At 42.6% G+C, this 26,737-nt stretch overlaps 1 protein-coding gene across 1 annotated transcript in view; it reads left to right on the top strand.

Annotated features, from left to right (window-relative positions):
- The window catches only part of CLSTN2 (calsyntenin 2), a 590,942-nt gene that overhangs the window by 213,574 nt on the left and 350,631 nt on the right, over window positions 1–26,737 (top strand). Inside the window, exon 2 of the mRNA XM_012762292.2 lies at window positions 20,588–20,710. Coding sequence (XP_012617746.1) covers window positions 20,588–20,710 — 123 coding nt within the window. The remainder of the gene's footprint in view (window positions 1–20,587; window positions 20,711–26,737) is intronic.

Here is a 26,737-nt window from a genome sequence, read left to right as displayed (position 1 = left end):
CTGTATTTTTATTTGCTAAATTAGACAACCCCACCCACAAGTCCTAGCTCTGATACCATCTCAGGTTTCTGAATGTGGACCAGGACGAGGTGTAGCTCCTCAGCAAAGGTAGAGGTGAGTACACAGGGTGTGTGCTCCACTTGGTCCCCAGACTAACCTGAGAACTACTTCCTCTTCATTTTATCATCCTGTTACTTCAACTAAGAGCGGGTGCTTATGGTCGATCATGTGCCCAGCCTAGGCTAGGTGAGGGGCACAGTGTGAGTCCCTGTCTACCTGCTGGGAGGAGTGAGCAATTCCCAGTGACGGGAGCATAAACTGGAATCAGAGCGGAGTTCAGACCTAGCTGTAGGACTTTGGTCAAATGCTCGTCACATCAAGGCTCACTTTCTCATCTGTAAAATGGAGATGCTATCTACATCACTTGAGTGGTTGTGAGCTTTCACAGTGTATGGTGGACTCAGCAATGGGCCACACAGATAACCCTTCAATAAAGTACGAGTTGCTTCAGATGCTGGGAGAACTGTTGGCAGAAACAGGTTTCAGCCATCAGCCCCTTCAGGCACCGCTTCCGCTTTAGTGAGGTACTGTGCCCAAAGCTACCCCCATTCCTGGGTTGGCCCCTACCAGCGGCTGATGAATGCAGGACTATAAAAGCCCGTCCATCTCAGCCCAACCTAGGACAGTTGGGAAAGGGCCGTTCAAGCTCTTGAGCATCTTGGAGTTTGTCGAAGCTGCCTTTGAGGCATCACAGCTTCCCTTCTTCCTCTTCCATTGCTTCTTCCTTTCCTTATCTTCCACAGATGTCGACCCTAAGGGCACTCCTAAAAAAACATCGTGCACACTAAACCCTGCCTCAGAGTATGCTTCCCAGGAAGCCCACCCTGCCACAGAATGGTGCAGTTCCCAGTACATAGGACTGGAGCTCAACCCATGGAAAGCATTAGTTACACCAACAAAGGAAAGGCAACAGTAAAGTCAAAATAGAATATTGATCTAATTTTACATGGCACCTCCTGTACCTGGTTCTTAGAAAGGGCCTCCTTCCTTATAGTGATGTCACTGACATTAGATTGTGATCTTCACATTGGAAGGCCTGTGCCTGTCCCATGCCTCTCCTGGTGGCTGACATGAGCTATAAACACAGCAGGTGCTTGGAAAATGCTTGGGCAAAGCTTAGCTGCTTGGCCTCAGAAGGCTAGATGCAGCAATAAGCTCCTTTTGGACAAGTCATTTGCAAATATAAACAGCTTAAGGAGGGTTTGCTTTTGAGCTTGTGCACAGAGGTAGGTGAGTGGTTCTAGCAGGAAAATGAATGCTTGGCAATACCCTTGGCCTATAAAAGAAAGTCACATAGGAAGACTGGTGAATCCCCGGAAACCCTGGGTAACAGTAGGAGAGAAGCTCTGGGCTTGAGGCAGGGGTAAAGGTATACCTAGGAAACTGGAAGAAGCTCCAGGTATTGGGAGGAGGTGGGGCAATAGTGGTAGTCAGAGACACGTGGAGATTGCGAGATGAACAGCCTGTGATCCAGGCTAAGGCGAGGGATCCTTATGCACAGGGCAATGGGAGCTGCTGGACCGATGTAGGCAGAGAGATGTCTTGATCCAAACTTTATTTTAGAGAGGCCCCGCTGCCTGCAATTGGGAGGATGCCTGTGAGGGTACAGTGTGAGAGACAATAGAAGACACTCACAGTTCTCTTGAGCACAAGCTTATCAACAAACCTGAAGCTGTTTATAGCTATAAATCATTTGCCCAAAAGGAGCTTACTGCTCTGTCTGATCATCCAAGGCCAAGTAGCAAAGTGTTGCCCAAGCCCTTATTGAGCACCTGCTGTGTTTCCAGCCCATTGCTCCAAGGGCAATGTTGGGGCCTTGGCCTATGCTGCAGAGCTGGAAAGACAACTCAGAAAAAGAGACATTCTTATGAGGGACAATAAAGAGATGTGCTGAGAGATGAATTGACAGATGAGGGAGGAGGGAGGAGTCTTAGCAGATATCCAGAATTTTTACTTTTTTTTGCTTCTCTGCCTGCCCAGCCCATCACGCAAGGCCCAGCTGAGGCCCAGCCCCCACTCCTGAAAGCCTGCAAAGATGAATGCCTCATTGACCTCCCTTTCTCCAAAGTTCTTACAGAATTATGTCTGTTAGATTAACTATTAATTAATGTAGTAGTACTAATAATTAATGTATTAATTAATGTATTAAATTACATAGCTAGAGCTTTGAATCCTGTTCCGGTGTCCTTGGGAGCTTCTCCAGGGAGAACTGGCCCTTGTCTCCCTGCCTCCCACACTAGATCATCATCTCTTTATGGTTCTTTCTCAAACGGACCACACTCCTGCCTCTCTCGGAGTCTTTTCCCGTGCAGTTCTCTCTTCCTGGAACACTTTCCAGCTCTCTCAGCTTACCTGTCACTCTTGAAGAGTGGTCCCTCCAATGCGCCCAGTTAGGCCACTTCTCCTGGGTGTATATCCTCACAGGATCCTGGACTTCTTTGCACTTCTCTCAGCTATAATTATTAAGGTAATTACTTAGTATAATTAGAGTAATTACCTATGTAATTATTAGTGCTGTACTTCTAATACCTCACATAGTGCCCCCCACACACATAATAGCCACTCATTAAATAAATACTTGTTGCATGAATTGTTGCTTGTGGACTAAACTGGGTACTTGGGCAGTCAGTGTTCACACTCTATTAGCCCAGTCTTATCTGTGAGTGGGAGATATTTTGGAAGTTATTTGCAATGGAGATGAAGCCACTGCATCCCTCAACCACCTATGTCAGGATCAACCATCAGGTTTACAAAGTTCTGCTTTACAGGTGGTCAGTCCCCTTGTGCTATAGGAAATACTGTTTTTCCTACTCCACGCTCAGTGGTTTTAGAGATAATCTACACACCCAAGACATAAATGTTTCATAATCCAAGAGATACTTAAAACACCCACTATGTACAAGCCCTGGGACCAAGGTTTGCCCCTACATGCACTAAATGCAACTGAGACATTCCTAATGGAAGCTTGCCTGCAGCTGCGTCGGCTGCGGAGCTTGGGTGCCTGCCTGGTATACAGGGCCTCTCAGAGAGCTTGGTTGGTGAGCATTCTGGAATTACGTGGGGTTTATTAAACTCCAGTAGAGAAGGGGCTGAAGTTTCAGCTTCCACTGTTGGGGGAGGGGTCCTGGCACTTGTCTCCTGCACACTCCTCTCAGCTCCCTTGGAGCCCTGTAGCCCGTGTGGGTGGGCTGCTTTATAAAAACGTAGCGGGGGAGGAACAAGCGCACTCACTGGCACAGGGAATACGAGGGGCTGCCAGGCAGTTAAAAAAAAGCAAATGGCCCCACACAAAAACATGAGCATGCTCTCCTGTTGACTGTGTAACTCTTCAAGGCTGGAGCCACTTCCCTGTACTGGGAATTTGGCCAGAGCTCTGGCTTGGGCACTCTGCCCAGCAGCGGTGCAGAATGGGGCTGCCCCTCCAGTGCTGGGAAGGGCCCTGCTGACTGTTATCCACCAGCTGGGGCAGCCAGTGCTGCAGAGAAAGCTATGAGGGCACACCTGTGTGTATATTGTTGGGGGGAATTGTTACAAACAAAATCAAAGGGGCTGTTCTCAGAATTGCTACCTCACTTCTGACTTCCTTCTTTGAGCCCCATCCCTATTGAGGATAAAGGGCCTTGGGACTTCTCAAATTTTCTTTGGACAAAGATAAGAGCCTTGGCATGGAGAGTGTCTTAGCATGTGCCATCTGGTGCCCGGCACATAATGGGGGAGGCGAACGGAGAACTGTAATGACAGTCACGGGAGGTGAGAGAGAACACTGTGGTGGGAAGTCGAGTTGAGTCAGGACAGTGCTCTACAAGAAGGGGGCCAGTGTCAGAAAGAAGCTTTTCTGACCTTACTGACAGCCCCAGCCACGACGGATGCCACTTCGTTCACTGACCCAGCGTCTACATGCTGGCGCCTGCCACGGGCAGGCACTGTCCGCATTCTGGAGAAAGGGTGGTGGACAAAACAGATGAGGAGCCTGCTCTCAAGACTCTCATTCCCCCGGGCAAGAGACACAATAAAAAATCAAGACTCTGACTTGGGTGGGACAAAGGCAGTATATGTAACCTAAACATTTGTACCCTTATAATATGTTGAAATTTAAATTTTTTTTTTAAAAAAAGTCAGGACTTACAAAAGGTAATCCCAGTTGTGATCATTTTGATGAAAAGAATAAAGGTGTAATAGGACAAGGTGTGGAGCAAGGTATTCAGGAAGAGGTTCAGGAGGTCTGCATGGAGGGTGAGTGAAGAAAGGGAGCTAGCCCCGTGAAGGGGGGAAAGCTTTTCCAGCAGGGGAGCAGCTGGTTGGAGGCCCAGGGACGGACTGAGCTTGATGAATCTGAGGAATATGTAGGAGCTGAGTGTAACTGGGCCAAGGGAAGGTGGTGGGATGTGGACCACGAGAAGTAGTTCCGACTTTGCACTAAGCGTGGTGGGCTTCTGTGAGAGGGTCTCAGCAGGCATTGCCATGGCCTTTATGATCAGATTTCCCTTCTGAAGCTATCACTCTGGAAGCTCTATGGCTGGGGGTGGGGTGTTGGGAGATGGAGGAAGAGAAATTCAGCATCTATGTCAGTGTAGACATGGCAGAACTTGCTGATGGATTATGTGTGATGGTGTAAGGACTTGCTTAGGGAACAGCAGGAATCAGGGTGCCTCCTAGGCTTTGGACTATAGTAGCAATAGCCATGCCATTTTCTGAGATGGTGCTCATGGGGTAAGTAGCAGGAAATCAAAAGTTGGCTCCTGTTCCACACTGGCAACCAGAAGTTAGAGATTCCTGAATGTTTGAATGGGAACAATAAATTATATCTTGTCAGGGGCTCGTCCTTAAGAAAAGAGTAAGTAGCTCACATTCTAAAGCTGAACATCCTTGCCTTCCCTTTCTCCCACAGCCAAGGCTGGGTCTGGGGTACCCTCAGTGTGCCCAGGAATCCTGTTTGCTTGATGCATTGGAACATCCTAGATGATAATGTCCCAGTGGCCACCATGCCACCACGACTTCAACCCAGTTCACTGAACACTTGCTGTGTGTCCATTCTTAGCCAGCTCCCACCACGAATGACCTCCACAGTCAGAAATCAACCAGTGAGTCAAGGGATTCCAAAATTTCAAGACCATTATGACGGTTCATTGCAATGAGAACACAGTCTGTCTCAAAACCATTTCTAAGTTAGGTCCAAGATACAAGAGTAAGAATCTGAGTTTATAAGCATAGCTGTGTTTTCTCTCATTTGTTTCCCCTTAGGACAGATTTATTCCCACCTCTCCCAGGGGCAATCTTGTTGATCTTATTTTTGTCCTGCTTTCTCAGCATAAACACTTAATTTGGGTATATAATGTTTTTTTCATTCCATTCCTCCCTCACCGCACTGTTCCTTACTTTGTCTAGCACAGGGTGGTTAAGGAAACTGAGGGCATGGCCAAGCACTCCGTGGGACACCATGAGAAGCTGTCTCACAGACGACAGCTGCAGGACCGCAGTGAGGGCCCAGCGGCTAGCCAGGCGGCCGTCCTGTCTTGGCGCCGAGGCCACGCCTTCTGTGGATGGTTTCCAGCCAACGGCTGAGAGTGGGACACTAAGGCAAACCCTCTCCTGGGAGGGGTAAGACTCTTAACTACTGACTTCGACCTTAGGACACCAAGGACCTTGGCTTTGTCAGGTCCTACTTAGACTGCATGCAGTCTAGGACACTTTCTGCACAATGTTTTCTCTGTCCCTCTTCCACCAGGATTATGCTTGTGTCAAAGTCTAACCTTTTTGCCAGCCTTTTCTGGCTTCCTCCCTATTTTCCCTCATACAGGCATTTTCCTTAATTAGATCCTTGCATTTTTAATCCTCCATTGGTGTCTGCCTTTTGGAGGACCTGGACTAACCCTGCTAATGTCAGAGGGGGAAAATGCTCTGCTAACCCTACCAGATACCAGCTGGACAGCAAGAGCAGTCTTGCTCTTGCTCCTGCCCTTAGTAGGATACACAATACAGTGTGAAGCAGATTGGGTTCCTGGAAATGTCCAAGGAGGGGCATCGCTGCTGAGAAATTTGATTTTTATTGAAAAAAATATATTTGAGGAAATGAGATTGAGAATTAACATATAACTGTTTATATAAATACCTCCATTTCACTAATATACAGCACAACAAATAAAACGCTATCGATGACATGACATCCATCTTAAATTCAATTTAATAAGCCCTGCACAATTAATTCCATTTATCATTTCATGTTCATAAGAGTCTTTTATACTCTTCTGACCCTAGTTCATTACTAGTACATTTGTGTGCTTTGTTGCAGATAATATGCATGTCTCATTCACCACCCAAATGTCTGGTGGTACTATGATTTCATGACTCCAGAGTTACTTTTCCTCCTTAGACATTCTCAACTCCATGATATTCCATGGAATTTTTCTTATTCTGTGATAGGCTGTTCCAGGCCAGGATTTACCATCTTCCAGTTTCCTTTATCTATCTGTTCATCCATCCTCTTGCTTTCCTTTTCCTTATTTCTTCCTTTTCTAATTATCCCCAGAAGTGTTAGTGTACATAGAAACCAAAATTCTCTTGGTCAACCAAAAGTTGTTCAGAGATAAGGATCTCCAGACCTCTACCAGGGCATGGGGATATGATTATGGGTCTTTTTTATCTGTATCCATAACCCCGAACAACAGTTTTCAAAATATGGCCAGGAACTCTTGGGGTGAATCCTTGAAACCCTTTTAGGGTACACAAGGTCAAAACTCTTTTCATAAAAGTACTAAGATACTATTTGCTTTCTTTGGTTAAGATAATTTATAATTGCAGAGGAATCACTGCATATGAGTCCTTGCCCAGATAATTGACACAAGCAGTAAGGGCTTATTCATTCATTGGTAATCTTGTAACGCACATTTACAGCATGCCCACCACATGCCAGGCCCCATGATCAGTACTGGGGAGAGCAAGAGTCACAGTCATCAATTTCGGGAACGTCTTAGCCATTGAGAGATTCTTCCACCTGGCAAATACTCATTCTATTTACCTCTAGGAGAAACGGACACCTCCATCTGTGGAGTTACCCTTTAAAATCATTAAGATCATGATTTCTCTTTTGAGACACAATGGTTGCCCCCTGGGCACCATTCATAGTCCAAATTTATTTCAGAAATTCATCACAGTGCTTTTAACCTTCGATGCCTTTTGCTGGGATGACTTATAAAGTTTGTTTCTTTTTATGGCAGTCTCTCCAACCAGGTTGTAAGAGATATAAGCACCGTAATTCCAGGCAATTATTTTCCCAACAGCATGCACTCAAGTTCATACTACAAGAGAAGATGCTTCTCTTCCTTTTTCCAAAAGAATTGGAGGCTCTATTACCTACACAGTATCACAACATTTGGTGTGTGAGCTATTCAGTCAACAAGTTGCTTTTCCTTCACAACCAGAATCTGAAAAAGAACTAATATGGAGATAACTCAAAGAGCTACAAGTAGAACTACCATTTGACCCAGCAATCCCATTACTGGGTTTCTACCCAAAAGAACAAAAGACATTCTATTAAAAAGGCACCTGCACTAGAATGTGTATAGCAGCACAATTCAGAATTGCAAAGATGTGGAAACAACCCAAGTGCCCATCAATACATGAGTGGATTAATAAAATGTGGTAGATGTATACCATGGAGTTCTAGTCAGTCACAAAAAACAATGGTGATATTGCACCTCTTGCATTATCCTAGATAGAGCTGGAACCCATTCTACTAAGTGAAGTATCAAAATAATGGAAAACAAAGCACCACATGCACTCACCATCAAATTGGTATTAACTCACCAACACTTAAGTACACTAGAGTAATAACATTCATCGGGTGTCGGGCAGGAGGGAGGGGAGAGGAGAGGATGGGTATATTCAAACCTAATGGGTGGAGTGTGCACCATCTGGGGGATGGACACACTTGAAGCTCTGACTCAAGTGGGGCAAATATACATACTCGGGTGGGTTAATATACACAACCTAAACGTTTGTACCCCCATAATATGCTGAAATTTTAAAAAATTAAAAAAAACTGCTCTTGTCACTACATTGATTGACTTTTCCCCAACTCAGTTAAAGCTAAGAACTGATTATGTGTCTCGCCTTGACAACTTTAGATACCATTTCCTTCCCTCTCTCCCCAATGTCTCTGTCTTTCCCCCTCCTACCTCTCCCACTCACAGTCTTTCTCTATCTTTCTGCTTGACTTGTATATACTATGTTTCCAGTCTTTTGCCAGGCCATATAGTAAGCTTTTTTTTTATCTTAGAACACTTTAGCACTCTTAAATATTAACTCAAAAGACCTTTAGTTTTTGTGATTATACCTATTGGTATCCAGTGAATTAGTAATTAAAATGGATAAAGTTTAAAAGCATATATTAATTCAGTTAAAAATAACAATGATATTCACAAATTGACCAAAATAACATTCTTTTTATTAAAATAACTATATTATCGAAACTAGTGGGAAGAGTGCCATTGTTTTACATTTTTGCAAATGTCTTTAATGTTTGGCTTAATCGAAAACAGCTGGATTCTCCTATCTTCTGCAGTCAATCTGTGCAATATCATCTTATGTACCCTCTGGAAAACTCCTCCGGAGAGAATGAAAGTAAAGAAAGCAAATACTATCTTAGCACTTTTATAAAAATAGTTTTGACCTTGTGAACCACTGACAGGGTCTCATGGACCACCCCCCCCACCCCTGCAAGTATTCCTGGCCCTATTCTGAGAATTGGTATGCTGAGTTAGAAATATTAATACATGCCCCAGCATCTTCCCTGCCATCCGGTAGAGGACTGACTCTAAAAGATATTTACATCCCAGTACAGTCTTTGCTATCCTGGAGATAAGCAGGGGCTATAGAAGGACAAGGAGAGGGACCTAATTCAGTCTTGGCTATGTATGTAGGGGCGTGTCAGGGTCTCTGAGTCAGTGGTGCCTGATTTGAGCTGAACTGGGCAGGCAGGAGTGCAGACATGTGGATGAAAATGGAACTATCTTATCTGATATGCAGACACTCAGGACTGATCATGAGAGTGACCGAGGGTATTTGGCTTGCAGCTTTATTATAATTATATATTTGGTGGGCAGGAGGAGGAGGGTTTTTTTTCATATCCTCTGCATCTGATATTCCCTACCTTCCCAGGAAGGAGCCAGAGCTGGAGAAATGCAGATAACAGTCCACATAAATAAGCAGTGAAATTGGCCTGCCAGAGCTTTCTTTCTGAAGCATTGAGAAGTAGGCGAACATTTTGCAGTGAATATACTGTAAACCAGATAATTGCCATCCATCGTTCCGAACATCTTGGAATCTAAGGCATGAAATGGAACTTGCAATAAAAATGTATCACACATTTGCTACCTTCTAGAACAAAGTTGATAGCATAAGCCACAAGGGTTTTATTTATTAGTTTGCCAGGAGAGAAACAAAAATATGGTGTTTCTATCTGAGGTTAAGAGGAATTTGTACTTCAAATCTTCTCATTTAATTTAAGTATAGCATTCCAACAGATTCTTCGATGGATGTGATGATGATTAGTTTGTGATGTGTCAACTTACCTAGTTACTTAATCAAATACTAATTAACATCTATAATCTCATGGGTTTTCAATAACATGTGTGCATCTAATCAGTTGAAGAGCTTTAATAGCTAAAACTGAGGTTTCCCAGAAAAAAAAACAAATTCTACCTGAGGACTGCAGCATCAACTTCGGCCTGGATTTCTAGCCTGCATGCTTGCCCTATAGATTTCAGATTTGCTAGTTCCTAAAAATGCCTGAACCAATTTCTTAAAATATCTCTCTCTGTCTCTCTCTGTCTCTGTCTCTTTCTTTCTCTCTCTCTCTACATACAGTCTCCACATATACATATATATGTACATCTACACACACATATAGACATAGATATAGATATATCTAGAGATATCCTACTGGTTCTGTTTCTCTTGAGAACCCTGACTGTTCCCCAGTGTTTTAGTCTGTGTGTGTTTCTGTAAAGGAATACCTGAGGCTGGGTAATTTATACAGAAACCAGGTTTTATTTGGGTCCTGGTTCTGCGGGACACTGGCCTTTGCTTCTAGGGAGGGCCTCAGGAAGCTTCCGCTCTTGCTGGAAGGCAAAGGAAAGCAGGCATGACATGGCCAGACGAAGGAAGCTAGAGGGAGGAGGAAGGTGCCAGGTTCTTTTCAACAATCAGTTCTCATGGGAACTAAGAGTGAGAACTGGAGGACAGCACCAAGCCTCTCATGAGGGACCCACCCACCCCCATAACAGACTCCACCCACTAGGCCCCACCTCCCATGTTGGGGATCAAGTTTCAACATGAGATTTGGAGGGGACAAATATCCAAACTGTATCACCCACTCAGCTTCAGTCTTGGCTGTGTGTTTTCTTGCACCCTGCCTAACACTTGGGCCAAGCTTGGCCCACAGGAGACGGAAACAAAAGCATGCTGTCGCGTTGATCTCTGGTGAGGGGAAGGTTGGCCAGCCAGGGTGGGAGTCTCACTTCTTCCAGGTAGGGCCTTTCGTGAGTTCCTCAAGCTCTCTGATCCTCTGCTCCCTCTCCATGAAGTGCAGCCAAGGCTGCCCTCCCACAGGGGTGCTGGTGAGCACTCGATGAGACCCCACTGTAAAGCTGGGCACACAGTAGGCCCTCAGGAGTAACAGCTCCTGACTGGCTGTGTAATAATTCTGGGCTGACGGTGGCAATTACAGAAAGAGTCTTAGACAATTACATTCATTAGCATAAATTCCAAAGTAAGTTAAGGCCTGGTTTTAGGGGTTAAAAATGTTTAAAATGCAGTGCATGAGACATTGAAGTAATAACGATCTTGGGGAATTATAGATATAACAATTTAGAACACTCTTTAGTCCAATGATGTTGTTCAGTAGGTAAAACATTTTGTGAGGAAAATGAGTTGGCTCCAGCTACCGAATGGGAGCATTAAACACTGACAGTCCTTCTTTGGCCCCTTCCTATTCTAAGTGATCTTGTCCAAATGACTCTCAATCTTCTTCAGAGACTTTATCTAATCCAGCCACCCCTGGGGAGTTAAGCCTCGGGCTATGTTAGGTCTCCATCCCCCCAGGAGATGGGCTGCATCATGGGCACGTCTATCTGGGACACTGGGTCCCATGTAGGACCTGATCCCAGCCTGTGGATATGGAGGTTCAGAATTGAAAAGCCTGGGGGCTAAAGGTGCTAGTTACCAGTGAGTCAGCTCTAACTCAGGGCCCCATTTGACCTTCCTCCCAACAACCTTGCAGAATGGGTATTGTCTCCACTTCATAAAGGAGAGTGGAGGTCTGGGAAAGTTGAAAGACTTGGCTAAGATATCCTGTTAGTATGTAGTGTTGGGACTTGGAAATTAAACCCAGTACCCCTTGCACCCAACCTCAGGGTCTATCTTAGGGTGACCTGTTGCCATTTGGCTTTATCCAGATGGCTTGTGTAGAAAATCCCACTTTTGTAAGACTACGTGTCACCCCAGTGCACAGTTCTTCCTAGCCTTTCACCTGGCTCACATGCCAATAACCAATGGGATGTTGGCACATAGCTCATCCCCAGGCTGGAGCAATTTAGTTAATGATGCTGAGAGTGTCTAGACTACAAATAATTGAGTATTTAAAGATAAAAAGGATAGGTGAAAGGAATGAAGAAAATAGGAATGATGGATGGATGGATGAGTGGATGGATGAAAGGAAAGGAGGAAAAAAGAGAGAAAAGGAAGGAAAACAATGTTCTGCTCCCACTGAAAGCACCTACCAGGTAGTTAAGGATTAATGACTCAGTCATCTTTTCTTCAAATACTTTTTCAACATAATTAAAACAGTGAAATGTAAGTCTCATCTGTGGATTTTTGCATGTGTGAGTCATACACATGAGATTTGTATTTAAAACTCTCTAATTGGTACCTCTAGCAAGCTATATACATTGCCTCTAATTAGGTGATGGTAAATGTCACCCTAAGATTTGGGAGGCACACCCTTTTTCTATTTGGGTGATCTATAAATACCTACTAGCTGGAATCAAAGTGCTGCTAACTGCTCCAGGCATTGGGGGTGCTAGCAAGGCAGAGGTGTGCTCACCTCGTTTACCAGCCACCTACTGTGTGCTGGGCACTGTGCTGGGAACTGGACATCATGACTAGGACAGTTCCGCAGGCAAGAGGGACAGGACAATAGCTAGTGGCAATGCAGTAGACCTGTGGCATAAGAGTGACATGGGGGAACAGAGGTGGGCACCTGGAGGAGCAGGAGCTGGAGCTGAATGTTAAAGGACAAACAGGCAGCAGTCAGGAGTGGGAATGTGAGCAGAGTAGACAGTGCACTGAGGGTAAAGGCAGGGGGGATCCAAGGGAGCGGGGCCTTGGGTGGCCTCGTCTGATCTTGTAAAGAGGGGCAGAAGAGCTGCTGAAGGATCCTAGGCTAGGAAGGGCAGGATCACGTTTGCTTGGAGAGGGAGCCTATCCCTGCCCCACTCTAAAAAAGCAGGAAATAAAAATATTTGTAAAATGCTGTTATAATCATTGTAGTTAGGGATCATTTTAGTGCAAGAACAGACACCTGCTCAAACCAATACAAATAAAAAAAAATGGGCTGGGCGTGGTGGCTCATGCCTGTAATCCTAGCACTCTGGGAGGCCAATGCGGGAGGATTGCTCAAGATCAGGAGTTCGAAACCAGCCTGAGCAAGAGTGAGACCCTATCTTTACTACAAATAGAAAGAACTTAATTGGCCAACTAAAAATATATACAGAAAAAAATTAGCCAGGAATGGTGGTTCATGCTTGTAGTCCCAACTACTCAGGAGGCTGAGGCAGAAGGATTGCTTGAGCCCAGGAGTTTGAGGTTGGTGTGAGTTAGGCTGATGCCACAGCACTCCAGTCTGGGCAACAGAGTGAAACTCTGTCTCAAAAAAAAAAAAAAAAAAGTGGTTGAGGGAAGAATCACTGAAGGGTTTTCTTGGCAACCACAGATACCTAAAAGTAGGCTGATGAGTCTTGAAGAGTAAGCAGGGCCCAAGGCTAGAAAACATGAGTGCAGGGCCAGCCTCTAAGTCTCCTAGAGCCACTTTGGGTGCGTTTCTTCCCTGCCTATCTACTCCCAAATCTTGTATCCCCTGGCAGATTGACTTTCTCTGATTTTAATGGGTTTTCAGCTTTCCCTAAACTTTGAGTGATCATTGCATGAATGCCACTCCAACTCCTTATAAACTTACATGTCAAGATCTCAAGTGTCCATTGCCAAACAAACTATTGTTTCTGGGCCTGTTAAATGAAAATTTCAAGATAAATTTCATTTATCTTGGCCCAACCTACTACAATTGGCCCAACCTACTACACCCATCAATTCCCCACGAGTCCAATATCTACTCCCATCTAAGCAGTTCTACTAGGAGATCAGGTCAGAAGGTGAAGTTGAGCATGGCAGGCAAAAACACCAGCCTGACCTCTGGAATAATATGCCTGCTAGGGTATAGTTAAACTAGCATTTTGCAGTTAGGAAAGCATGTTTTTTACTCCTAGTTTACTTTTATCCAGGGAGAAGTATTGGTGTTCTGAGGATTCAGGGGCTAGCAGCAACCAGAAGGGTCAACTTTAGGATGAAAGCATATGGATTCAAAAGGTGAATCATCAGCCAGTTGCCCTGCAGCTTGGATGAGGAGTATTAATGCACTATTCAGAGGTGGAAGCAAAAAGAAGAGAGCTGAGGGGCTCTCCTGAGAAATGCATCTGTGCTCCAGTTAAAGGCGCATGGTGGGGGCAAGACCTAATTTCTCTGTAAATGGAGCAGAAATATCACACTGGTGTTTCCTCTGCATGAGTGCAAAAACACAGGCATTTTCCAGATGCTGAAACATCATGGAAAAGAGACAAGGCAGAGGCAAGAAGCAGTGCTGAAGTGGCATGGTATGGCAGAGCTCAAGAAGGGGACATGATTTTGTGAAGAACTCGTGAAAAGTCAGTTCATCTGAAGTGGCATCCAAGTGGAGCAAAGCCTGAGCTGACTGACTTCTGTCTATTGGAAGAAAAAGGCACAGCATTTTGTTCAGGGAGAGAACATCAGGGGAAGGAACAGATTAAATAAGGAATAGCAGCCAAGCCACAAGCATCAACACCTACTGCTTCTTTCTGGAAAGAGATAGTTCACCAGCACCCCATGAGGCCAGGGTTTGGAAGTAGCTCCTGGATGCTTTCTGTGCATGCCAATAGGCCCTGGGTAATGTGAGTGCTGTCCATCAGCCCAGCCGTGTGGCTGGGCTCTCCCTCAAACTTTATTCTCCAGCCAAACCTAATTATTCACATTTTCCCCAAGGTATATTAAGTGCTCTTACTACTGGGCCTTTGCCCATTCACATTCCTCTGTGTGGAGCCCTCCCCATCCTTTATCCCTGCTTAATTCCTACTGCTCATGACTTAGAATCTACTTTCTCCAGGAGGTGATCCTGAATTACTGTGGCTAAGTTAGTGCCTCTCTCTTTTCTATAGTACTCTGCTCATCCCTCCTTACCTACCTCTTACCATCACTGGTTGCCACGGATCTCACTCTAGTCTGAGAGTCCTTTGAGGATAAAGACTGTTCTTGGCCCACATTCATTGAGGTATAATTTACACATAATAAGATTCACCCATTTAAAGTGTGAAGTTGGATCGCTTTTGGCAAATGCACCCACGCAGAAGTGTAACTACCACCACAATCCAGATGTTCCCTTGTGCCCCTTTGTAATCTAATCCTACCCTACCCCCAAGTCCTAGAAATGACTGATCTGCTGTTATTTGTCCCTATACTTCTGCGTTTTCTAGACTGTCATATGAATGGCATTAAATAGCATGCAGGCTTTTGTGTCTGACTTCTTTCACTTCATTTCACCAGTGAAATGCTTTGGAGATTCATCCATTTTGTCACATGGATCAGTAGTTGATTTCTTTTTATTATTGCCAAGTAAGTGTCCATTATCTGGGTATCTTGCAATTTGTTTTCCCATTCACTCGTTGATGACCATTTTAGTTTCTAGTTTGGCACCACATATTCTGAGTAAAGATTCTATGATCATTTACATACAAGTCTTTTTGTGTAATTTATGTTTTCATTTCTCGTGGGTAAATTCTAGGAATGAAATTGCTTAGTCATTTTATAAGAAACTGCTGAACCGTTTTCCAAATTGCCTGTATTATTTTATATTCTTACCGACGATGTAGAAAAGTTCCAGTTTCTTTACATCTACATTTGAACTTGGTATTGTCAGTTTTTTTTTTTAGCCATTCAAGTGGTGGTGTGGTGAGGTCCCATTGTGGCTTTAATTTATTTATCCCTGATGACTTGATGTTGGGAATATTTTCATGCTTTAATTTGGTGCTCATATACTTATTGTGGTGGCAGGTCTCTTCAAATTTTTTCTTATTTTTAAAAATCGGGTTGTCTTATTATTGAATTACAGGAGTTATTTACGTATTTTGGATATATGTTTATGAGATATGTTTTACAAATATTTTTCCATAAAATTTTTTGTGTTTTTCAAAAAATAAAAGCTTATAATTTTTACAAAGTTTGATATTATCAATTTTATCTTTTATGGCTTATGGGTTTTGTTCTTTTTTTTTGACCCTTCTAATCTTTCCCTAACCCAAGGACACTATGACTTTCTTTTATGCTTTCTTTTAAAGGCTTTATTAATATAATTTTACATTTAGGACTATGATTCTTTTAGAAATAATTTTTGTGTATGGCATACAGTGTGACTGAAGTTCATTTTTTTGCATAAGATATCCAAATTTTCCAGCAGCATTTAATGGAAAGACTAACCTTCTCCCCATTGAATTACCTTGGAACCTTTGTCATAAATGATGCAACCACATACATATGTCTATTTCTGGACTCTTTGCTCTTTCTGTTGATCTACTTGTCTATCTTTATGTCAATACCACATTGTCTTGATTAGGTTAGCTTTGCAATGACTATTGAAATCAGGTAGTGTAAGTCCTCCAACTTTGTTCTTCTTTTCCAAAATTATTTTGACTGTCAGGTCTTTTGCATTTTTATATAAATTTTTGAATTAGCTTATCCTTTAAAAAGTCTTGCTGGTATTTTGATTGGAGTTGCACTAAATATATGGATTGATTTTGGGGAAAATTTACATCTTTACTATATTGAGTCTACTAAATCATGAACACTATTTATCTCTCCATTAAAACCTCTCCAAGTCTTTAAATTCTTTCAGCACTTAGAGTTTCCAGTGTACAGATCTTCCATATATTTTGTGAAAGTTATTATTAAGTGTTTCATGTTTTTGATGCTAACAGTATTTTTCAATTTAAATTTCCAATTATTTATTCCTAGTATATAGAAATAACATTGATTTTTATATATTGACTTTCTATCCTGTGATCATCCTAAACCTCTTATTAGTTCCAGTAGCATTTTCGATCTCATAGAATTTTATAATGATGATCATGTTCTCTGTGAATAATGACACTTTTACCTTTTCATTTCCATTCTGGTATTGTTTTCCTCACTGCACTTGTTAGAACCTCCAGTACAATGTGAATAGAAGTAGTGAGATTATACATCCTTGTATTCCTCTGATCTTAGGAGGAAAGCATTCATTCTTTAACTATTTAGTATGATGTTAGCTATGGGGTTTTGTACAAGTTCTTTATCAGATTAAGGAAGTTGTTTTCTATTTATCATTTGTGATAGTTTTAATTTTAAATGGATGTCAAATTTTGTTAAATTTTTTTTTTCAGTTTACCTCAATGTTTTCTGTACATTTTAAATACTCCATAAATATTTGTTGAATGAATGAAGCTGGGCTAAATATTTTTGAAAGTGCAAGGCCATACCTCAGCAGGGCATAAGATGGGCTGGGGGACTTAAGGGTGTTTGAATGCCTACTCTGTTCCAGGGGTACTACCTTATGTCATGCAGTTTTCATAGCAATCCTGAGAAATGGGCCTCCATTTAACAAATGATGAATGAATAATGGATGGAATTATTTAAAAGCTATAACATAGTTGAGCTGCAGAGAAGAAGTCCTATGCTTCATTACTCAATAGAAATAAAAAGGCAACCGTTAAATTTGGAAAACAAAAATCATACCAGGGAGGCTGCTTCCAAATATAATGCAAGGTAAAATGGAGCACAATTCAGCCATTTGATGGAGCGAAAGAATAAAGAATCCAGTTGGTCTGGATGCAAGGAATGTTGTCCTTGAGATGACCATTGGCTAATAAGAAGAAAATAAATTCTTGTGTAATAAATACTTGCCACGATAATCAAAATAATGTAAATTTAGGTTATTGGTTTGCAACCCTGGTGATTTGATCAATAGACAAAGCACAGAACACCTAATTTTGCTTACATATCAAAAATACAAATGTTTATCAACCTTGACAAAGCAAAAGTTCAGATAGATCTGAGGGAAGTTAGAACATGGAAGAGAAGAGATAAAACTTTAGGGGCATTAACATTCTTATTTTCCAAATGGGAACATGTAAATCCTTCTGAACTTTAGTTCAACACCTACAAAATGAGATATACAGTATTACTTAAGGGGGTTGCTGTGAGAATTAATGAATGAATGTGTGTAAAACGCCTACTATGTGGTAGGTACCTGGCTTCCTGTAGCAGTGACAGAGAAGAGAGTAAGGGGTGGGCAGGCCAGTGGCTAGAAGGAAATCAGCCCATCTCCACTAAGGGGGGGCGGGGAGACCGCAGCTTTAAGGCTGGTCTATAAACCACCTCTCCTTTAGACACTGTCACCGCCCAGAGAGCAGGTGGTGAGTCTGAGCAATGAAAGGGCAGAGGCTGTGTCTAGCACAGGACATCTGAATGACAGGACAACCCTGTAGGTGGCATCATCACTACCGTTCCACATCTTTGAAAATTGAAACTCCAAGAGCACCTGTCTTACCTAGGCCCAGCAGCAAGTGGCTAGGCCAGGGCAAAACCAGGAGCGGTGCCTCTGGATCTCATTGCTTGCCACAGAGCCAGGTAGCACAGAGAATCTGAAACACTGGGTGAGCTCCTGGCGTGTGCTCTGTACATAGTTCTAATGAATAGGCCCCTAGGTTTAATTAAGGGAGAAAGAAAGATTAATTGTTTCTCCCAACAGCTGCAAATTATTTACATTGCATTTGTGTTGATGGCTAATAAAAGAGCAAAGGAGCGTGGGGACAGCCCAGGGTGGCTGTAACTCTTCCAGGGGCCATAATGAAGCATTGGTCTGAGCGCCAAAACTTGGGAATGCATGAGCCTGCCGCCCCCTCCACACCTGCAGTGAGCAGAGCTACTCTCCGCCCGGGGCACGATCCAACCACAGAAATGGATCTCAGGGGCCAAGGCCTGTATCCCTGCCCCACTAGACTGCGTCTCGGTTATTTCGTGGCTGCTGTGGAATGGGTGAGAGGGAGCAAACGGTGGCCCAGGCTGAGGCTACCACCAGGCCTGGAGCAGCTCCTAAGTGACCCTCTGAAGGATGATGGGGTGGGAAGGGGACAGGAGTCACTGCATCAGAGCTGCTCTCAATTGTATGAGCTCTTGCTTTGCTATGGCTACTGCAATCTTTGTAATGCAGTATGTAACATATATACAGTACAATGTGTATGACGTACATATTACAATGCGCATGTGTGTGCACATGCTTTTTGGATATCACAAAGTAGGAACGAGTTTCTGATTTTCCCACTTACTAATTATTGGCCATGTGATCGCCTTGGGAAAGCCACACCTCATGGAAGTAGTTTCTTCCTCTTTATAGTGATCACACCTGCCTCAGGTTGCCGTGGGGAGCATGCGCACATGGCCTTTTAAACTGTGAAGCAGGGTGTGAGGGCTGGCATCAGAACAACTTTGATTATTCTAGGGCTCCCAACAACCTGTTGTTTTGTTTCTAAACACCTATTTTGCACTCAGACTTCTGTGAGGGTACATGGGGAGCTAAAAATATGAGAAGCCAAGCAGCTCACCATTGAGTCATCAGATTAATGTTTTAGAAAGATCATTCTTGATACCAGCATGGACTGACATAGGACAAGAGTTCCTACTGAGAGACCAGCCGCTGCTGCTATCCAGACTAGAGTCAGCTGCGCCAGACCCAAACCAGACAAGACACACCAAGGAGAAGAAGCTGGCAGAGAACTGACATTCACCAGACGAGATTCTCACCTGGAAATATTACACCAAGTCTTCGTGCAAGTCTTATTTCAATTATCTACCCTTCATTAGCACCTGCTGATATAAGTATATTGTATTCATTTGTGAGAGCTGCTATAACAAAATACTATACACAGGGAATCTTAGAACAACAAAAATTTTTGTCTCATGCTTTTGGAGTCCAGAAGTCTGAAACAAAGGTGTGGGCAGGACCACATTCCCTCTGAAGGCTCTTGGGAAAGATCTGTTCCAGGCTGTCTCCCGGCTCTGGTAGTTCCTTGGCTTGTGGCAGCACAACTCCAATCTTCTCATGGCCTTCTCCCTGTGTGCGTGTCTATGCCACAGTTTCCCCTTTTTATAAGGACACTGGGCATATTGGATGAAAACCCACCCTAATGGCCTCATTTTAACTTGATTACTTCTATAAAGACCTACCTCCAAATATTCCACATTCCAAGGTACTGCAGGTAAAGACTACAACCTTTCTTTTTTGGGGGGGACACAGTTCAACCAATAACATATATTTGATATGTACTTTAAGTGTATTAATTGTTCATTAGATAACGTGGGCTGTCTCCACATTCCTTTGCTCTTTTGTTAGCCATCAACACAAATGCAATGTAAATAATTTGCAGCTGTTGGGAGAAACAATCTTTTTCTCCCTTAATTAAACCTAGGGGCTTATTCGTGAGAACTATGCAAGAGCACACATTCAGCTGGTCAAATGATTAAAAAGCAACTTAAGTTACTAGATAATTTAGACCATTTAGATAGACACAGTCTTTAAGTGATCAGTGAACATTCCAATATTTGTTGCATCTTTACATATATGTTGGTACCTATATGTACATGTATGTATGTATGTACGTAAAATGCAGTAAATGTTCCTAATGGTGGACCAGATTAGGTTGATGTCAAAAATCCCAGAAATCTGCTGGTTTATTTACTGATAATGAAATTTAACTCTGAAACATCTATCAATATATAGTAGCATTTGAGAATTAAAGCTTTCGATCAATTCTTAATGATATAGATCTATATTGGGCATCCAGAAATAGAAATATTGGGATTTTGGTGAGGCGAAAGACCCGTGGTCTTAGAGACAAAAGACTGTCTGTGTCTGGGGGCTGCCCCTTGACTGGCATATGCCTGGGTGGATTGTTGACGCTCTCTGCACTTCTCTGAAGCTTCACTAGGTTGTAAAGGGAACTAACATGCTATATGTCCCAGTTCAGAGGAATTTATATGGGATTGTTGGATGAGAGCCTATGATTGGGCAAATGTACAATATTGATACTATTATTATGGATTAGTTATTCAAATGATATTTTTGTTTGTTTGTTTTTTCCCTGTTCTTTTCTAGTCAACAAGCACAAGCCATGGATTGAGACTTCGTATCATGGAGTCATAACTGAGAACAATGACACAGTCATTTTGGACCCACCTCTGGTAGCCCTGGATAAAGATGCACCAGTTCCTTTTGCAGGTAAGGTGATGGCGTAGCATGGTTAGGCTTGGCTCTCTTTGGACACGTGTTGGGAAACCACCACAGAGCCCAGGCTGGGGCTTTACAGCTATTTATAGCTATGCACCTGCTAGATCAGCCTGCGATGTTAAAAGTTGTATGCGTCTTCTTATTTCTGGTATGGATTCTGTCTCTCCTTATTTTTATTTTTTTCCTTCATGTTGTCTACAATGTAAGACCTCTGTTTTTTGTTCTGAGGGGTGGTAAATTGCTGAACTGACCCTGGAGTTGGAGAAATTGGGCTAGTAAGGTTTTTAGAGGAGTTTTCCCCTAGAGAGCTGACCCATAGACATGATAACATGTGTGACCCTCTGTCCCCACTACCCACATATCATGGATAGGTGGAGACTTGTAGCATGGTATATTGGCAAGAGAAAAGGGGAAGAGAAAAGGACCAGGAAATATTTTCTAAGGGTGGGGACAGGGTCCTGCCCAAGCTTGAGCTTCCAAGTGAGTGTGGCTTTTGGAGGGGACTCCAAAGGCAGTGTCATGCTGCCCTCTGCATCTGCTGGCTAGAGAGCCTTCTCACTGTCATCGAGACTACCCTGCTTCCTGTTCTGACTTCCTGTGGCCAGGCCCCAGGAGGGGTGGGTGAGGAATACAGCTAGGTCGCGTGTTTCCATGGATTTTGGCTAAGAGCAGGACGGGTGATAGCAACAGGAGGAGGGATTGAACAAAGGATTTCTGAAGATGCCTGCATCATGAGTAATATTGTTAACATTTTATAACTGTCAGGAGAAAGACAGGAAATTTAATGAAGGTTTTCAAGATTTCTGGAAGATTGCTTTATGATAGATGGGTGCCAGGCTGAGGTTTTCACCATTATGAAGTCTATTTTTTCTGACAGTTTGTCTGCTACATTATGAGCTACTTGGGCAGAAAAAATAGGCTCTTTTGCACTTCTAAGAGATAAGCTCTGTGGAGACCTCTTTTTTCATTACAGAGTATTATAAAGTAAGGAGAGAACGAGTGGGTTAAATGGGGAAATCCAGCAGTATGTGAAGATAAACCCATAAGCACTGTTGCAGAGAGTGGGGAGATACTCTCGACTCTCAGAAGAAAGCTTTATCTTTATTTTATGTAGAATGAGAGCCATCAAGGGTACCTGTGACTTCCATGGTGTTTAGAATTGGGGCATTTCCATACCTCCCCCAACCATCCTCAGAAGTTCAACTGAATGCCTCTTGGAAGTATAAGCCCCATGCTGTCTTTTCCACAAAAGATGAGGCATCTTCCCCAAACCTTTGCCAGCCTAGGACTACTCCAGCGCACCCCCTTCTTGGATATAACTAATACGATACCAGGCTTAATTGGCAATTCTTAGCAACCTCTGGAAATTAGCTTTTTAAGTAAATATTAGCAAAAATGTTTGGGTCATGACAGTGTTTGGTTTGGCATGCACTGTGTGCTTTAAAAAGTAGAGACAAACATTTAGAAATGGGGAGATTTAGCATAAAAATGCAGGATTCCGGTTTATCCTGATGAATCGGATTTGATATACAGAGCTGAGGGGTGGCTTCCTCCCCACTCTGAACGTGTGCTCCCAGCTTCCTTCTTCAGCCCCTTCTCTCATGGCCTGTGCTCAGAGGCCCTTCCACTAGGCAGGCCTCTCATTCGCTTTTCCATCACAGTGACAGAGAGAACTAGGGACGGATTAAAGGGGAAGTAAACAGATGTCTTTAAGTCATTTCAGTGTATCAAGGCTAACACTTTAAGAGATGAGGCATGTGTCTGATTATGTGTTATATCTACCCTTTCTGTAGTCCTGAACTCACCTGCTAGTGAACAGGGACACTGATGTAGTTCTATAATAAAGTTACAAGCTCTCTAATATGCAGACTAGAACAGAAAAATAAAAGACTCAAGCAAATCTGATATTTGAAAGTTTGGATTTATGAAAGATTACTTAACTGTCTCCTTACGTTTCAAACCATGACATTCCTTTAAACTTGAATATTCTAACTATTGGATATGCCCACAGTTGTTCAAGCACATCTTGAAACTGAGCTTTACTTCTAAGCCAATACCTAAATAGATTTTTCCACCTGAAGAAAATTCCTATACTCCTATTATTTGCAGATGCCTTAAAAAAATCCAGCTTAATGCATCAAAATATAATCCTCCAAGCTCTTAAGAGTAAAAAATAAAGGTGCTTTTTAGAATGGCCAAAGCTATTTTTCTCCGCGTTATTTATGATCAACTCTAAGACAGGACACAGGCACTGGCCATCCATCCATGCTGTAGGCGTTTATTTTAAAGCATTTATCTTAAAAAGAAAATACTGAAGATTTATTTCAGATCCCTATCATTCTCATAAAATTGAAAAATTCATATCTGCCAGCTTCATCACTCCTCCAAGTCAACTGAAGCTTTTAGTCTCCCCTTATCAACTGCTGCTGTATTGTGTCAGTTTGCCCACCCTTCCCCAGTGGTCTTTATTTCCAGTTTAGTCTGTGAGGTGAGCTATAAGCTTTGTGGAAGACAGTTTCATCATACTATTTGTGCCCTGCCTTGTTTTTCTTATCTTTCTCCCTTGACATATTTTTTTAAAAAATTTCTTACACATAGACTCTGCTAAAATATCAGGAAAAAAATCATACACAACTCAATTGATTTTCATTTAAATTAAAATCATGATTGCATTTTGTATATAAATGCAGATTTCAGAGATATAAAATAGATTTTATGGTATAAAATAGATTTTATGGTATTATGACAATAACAAATGTTTATTGTAGACACTGTGGAAAATATAAGAAGCACACACAAAAAGCATGAAGTATATTTCTTCATATCCTCAGAGAGAGCTGTCTTTTAACATTTTAGTGTATTTTCTTCCAGTCATTTTTCTACTCTTTTTTTGTCAAAGATTGTGATCACATCACATATTTAATGCTATAACTTATTTTCCCCACTAAACTAATCAAAATACGATATTTTATCAAATATTCTCCTCTCATTAAATTGCTGTGTGATTTCCTACTTAATGAATATTCTATCATTTACCATTCTCTTATTAATTGACAATATGTCTATTTCCAATTTTATTTACTATAAGGTGTCCACATTTCAAATTCTATTGTTTGGATGGAGTTCCAGAATTGGAATGAATTGGTCAAGCATTTTAAAGTTCCTGAAATATGTTGAGCTGCTTTGTAGCAAAGTTGTGCGAGTCTGCAGTCCCATTCACACCAGAGCAGCCAGCCGTTCCCTGGCCTTCATGTGCCTTATCCTAATGATGCGACGAAGGGACAGTGTGAGGGAATCGCTGCTTACTATCAGTATCTGTAAAATTATACCAGCTTTGCAGGCTTGTTTCGAGGAAATAAAAAAAAAAAAATCTCTGACACATGTTGCAATGATTCGAAATGTAGTAGAATTTTAATAAACTTGAGTTTCCTTTTCCAGACCCTTCTCCCTCCCATCTCATAGGGAAGATAACTAACAGAGAGGCTAAGCAATTTGCCCAGCATCCCAGAGCAGGCCATCGCGGGGCTTTCTCACCACTTGCTCTGAGCTCCCTTTCCTGGTGATATCGCCTTTTCATCCCTGTCCCACCTGGTGAGTGAAGTACCGACACTCAGCCAATGAAACCTCCCTCAGACTGCAGTCAAGCCCATTAGACTTGACTCGATTCTCAACCCAGTGTCTGAGCTCTGTAGATCTGACCTTCTTAGAGAAACAGACACAGAAAAATCCTTGAGTAATAATGAAAATCCTGTCCACTGCATGGCAAAAAACGATAATGAAAGCAAGCTGGGCACACTGTGAACTTATTAATTTCTACCTGTGCCCCACTGAGGCCTGTTAGGAAACTGTAGAGACTTTTAAATTTGAAAGGAATTAGATTGCCTTTCAGAGATGATAGAACTGCTCATTTGTCTACATTGGGTGAATCTGGACTTGTCTTTTATAAGGACAGGGCTACAGAGAATGATCAGGCATAATTGGCTGACTTCTCAGGCTGGGCGACTCTCTGAAGGATGCCCAGAAAATTGCCTGGGACGTGATCTGGCCTGGTTTGATTAGCTGGTTGCAGAAAGGAATGCTCTTTCCCACATGGTTAATTCTGTTTGTACTTGTGTTGTGTTCAGCATCTGCCAGTCTGTCTGCCTCTGTGTCTTTGGACCTGCGCCTGGTTCTTGCTCATGCCTCAGGACCTATAGGTATCTGATGGCAGAGACCCTCCCAGAGGACTTGATATAGCCCTGGTGTCTTACAGTGAGAAGGGAAGGAAGGGGTGTGAACAGTCACTGGCTTTGAGCCAGACACACATAGTTTTACATTTAGGACCTGCCACTTGCTAGCTTATAATACAATCTCAGATAAGTCACTGAACTCCTCTGAGAGACAGTTTTCTTACATTTAAAAGGAGTATAATCATAATACCTACCCCTGGTGTTAATATGTGGATTAAATAAGATATTAATGCGCAATGTCTAGAGCACCCTCTGGCAGCCAGTAGATACCCAAGAAATCATAGTTGTGATAATCACAGCAATGGTGATAATGAGGGTAATCAGAGTAATTGCAATTATTAATATTATCAATAAGCCACAAGTGTTTGACTCATTTTAGGTTGATTACAATAGTGCAATTATAATCTGTGATGATGATGTTAAGGAAAAGGGAAAAGTAAGTTTGGAGTTTGTTCTAAGGTTTGATGTAGTTGCCCACTTGTACCACCAAGCTATGCTGCCTAGATTGGTTATGTGGTGGTGTGAGAACAATCAGTCAAATAATGTGAGGGAAAGTAGTGTGAAAACTGTGCAGAACTCTACAAATAAATGTCAGTTCGTTGGGAATAAATATTCTCACATTCCACCTGTACTATATCCTTACAGAGTAATCTACTAGTTGAAAGATATGGTTTCAGACTATCACAAACCCATGTGCCCTTTTATTATAAACACACAGATACACAGACACACACACACACACACACACACACAATTACGTCCAAACCTCACCAGCTCTGTGAAATAGGTAGATCAGATATTATGGTTCTGTTTGTATCATAAGGGAATTTTGTAAAGTGTTCGGGCTTACCTAGCCTGGATGGATCAGCCCTGTCACTGGATTCCAGACTCTAAGTCCTGCCGTCTTTCTTCTCTGCCAGTTGTCCAAGGTATAAGACATTTCTCACTGGCAGTAGAAGATCTACACGGTACCCAGACATAGTGTTAAAGAATGCCAAATCCCATGCCAAGGAAGGCATTCCCCCTTAAGTTCTCTTTCTGAGTGTGTCAAGGGAAAAGGTTCAACTTAGGAGGTTCAGTACCTCTGGAACACCTCTCAAACACTTGCTAATCACACTTTTGACAAAGAGGGAGCAAGCTCTTTCACAGGGCCTTCCATAGGCAACAACCTCAAGCTAGAATTTTAATATAATTCAGTTGTATTTTACTTAAATTACTTTCTATTTGGGCCAAATATTGCTAGCGTTTCATTTTGGTAGTTTTCTTTTTACAGAAATTCACTTGAATTTTTTTTAGAAAACCAAATTTAAAGGACAGTATAAGTAATTTGGTATTTAAGTGGTTTGTGGAAGCAGCAAAAACCAAGAGGTCCATGCATGAGTACCACGTGGGGCACTGTGAAATATTATAACCATGGCCTCACTCCTTCTTCGAGTGCCCTCAGGAGCCTAGGTATAGGACTCAGCCATCTTCAGTCTGTCCTGCCCCACGGCTTTCTGACCTCTTACCCTGGCCCAGAGAAGCCAACCACATCAGTCTCACAGTAGATGTGCATTTGCATTCCAAGCTGGTTTGTTTGGGGGCCATTCCTGCAGGCCAGAAGGCCTGTGTCCCACTCTGCTCTTTGAGTAGCCATTTGGCTTCAGCTAGAGGCCAGCCCATAGCCTCCCTGCAGAGAATCAGGCTCAGACCCATCTGGAATGCACACTCTTGGCCACTGCCTTGGACCTCACAGAGTTGCATCAATATAGGCCAGGAGCACAAAGACGTGGATCAACATCTGTTTGTT

Source organism: Microcebus murinus, chromosome 1 (assembly GCF_040939455.1).
Source record: "Microcebus murinus isolate Inina chromosome 1, M.murinus_Inina_mat1.0, whole genome shotgun sequence".
Taxonomy (NCBI): domain Eukaryota; kingdom Metazoa; phylum Chordata; class Mammalia; order Primates; family Cheirogaleidae; genus Microcebus; species Microcebus murinus.
This window is presented reverse-complemented; position numbering and strand designations above follow the sequence as displayed.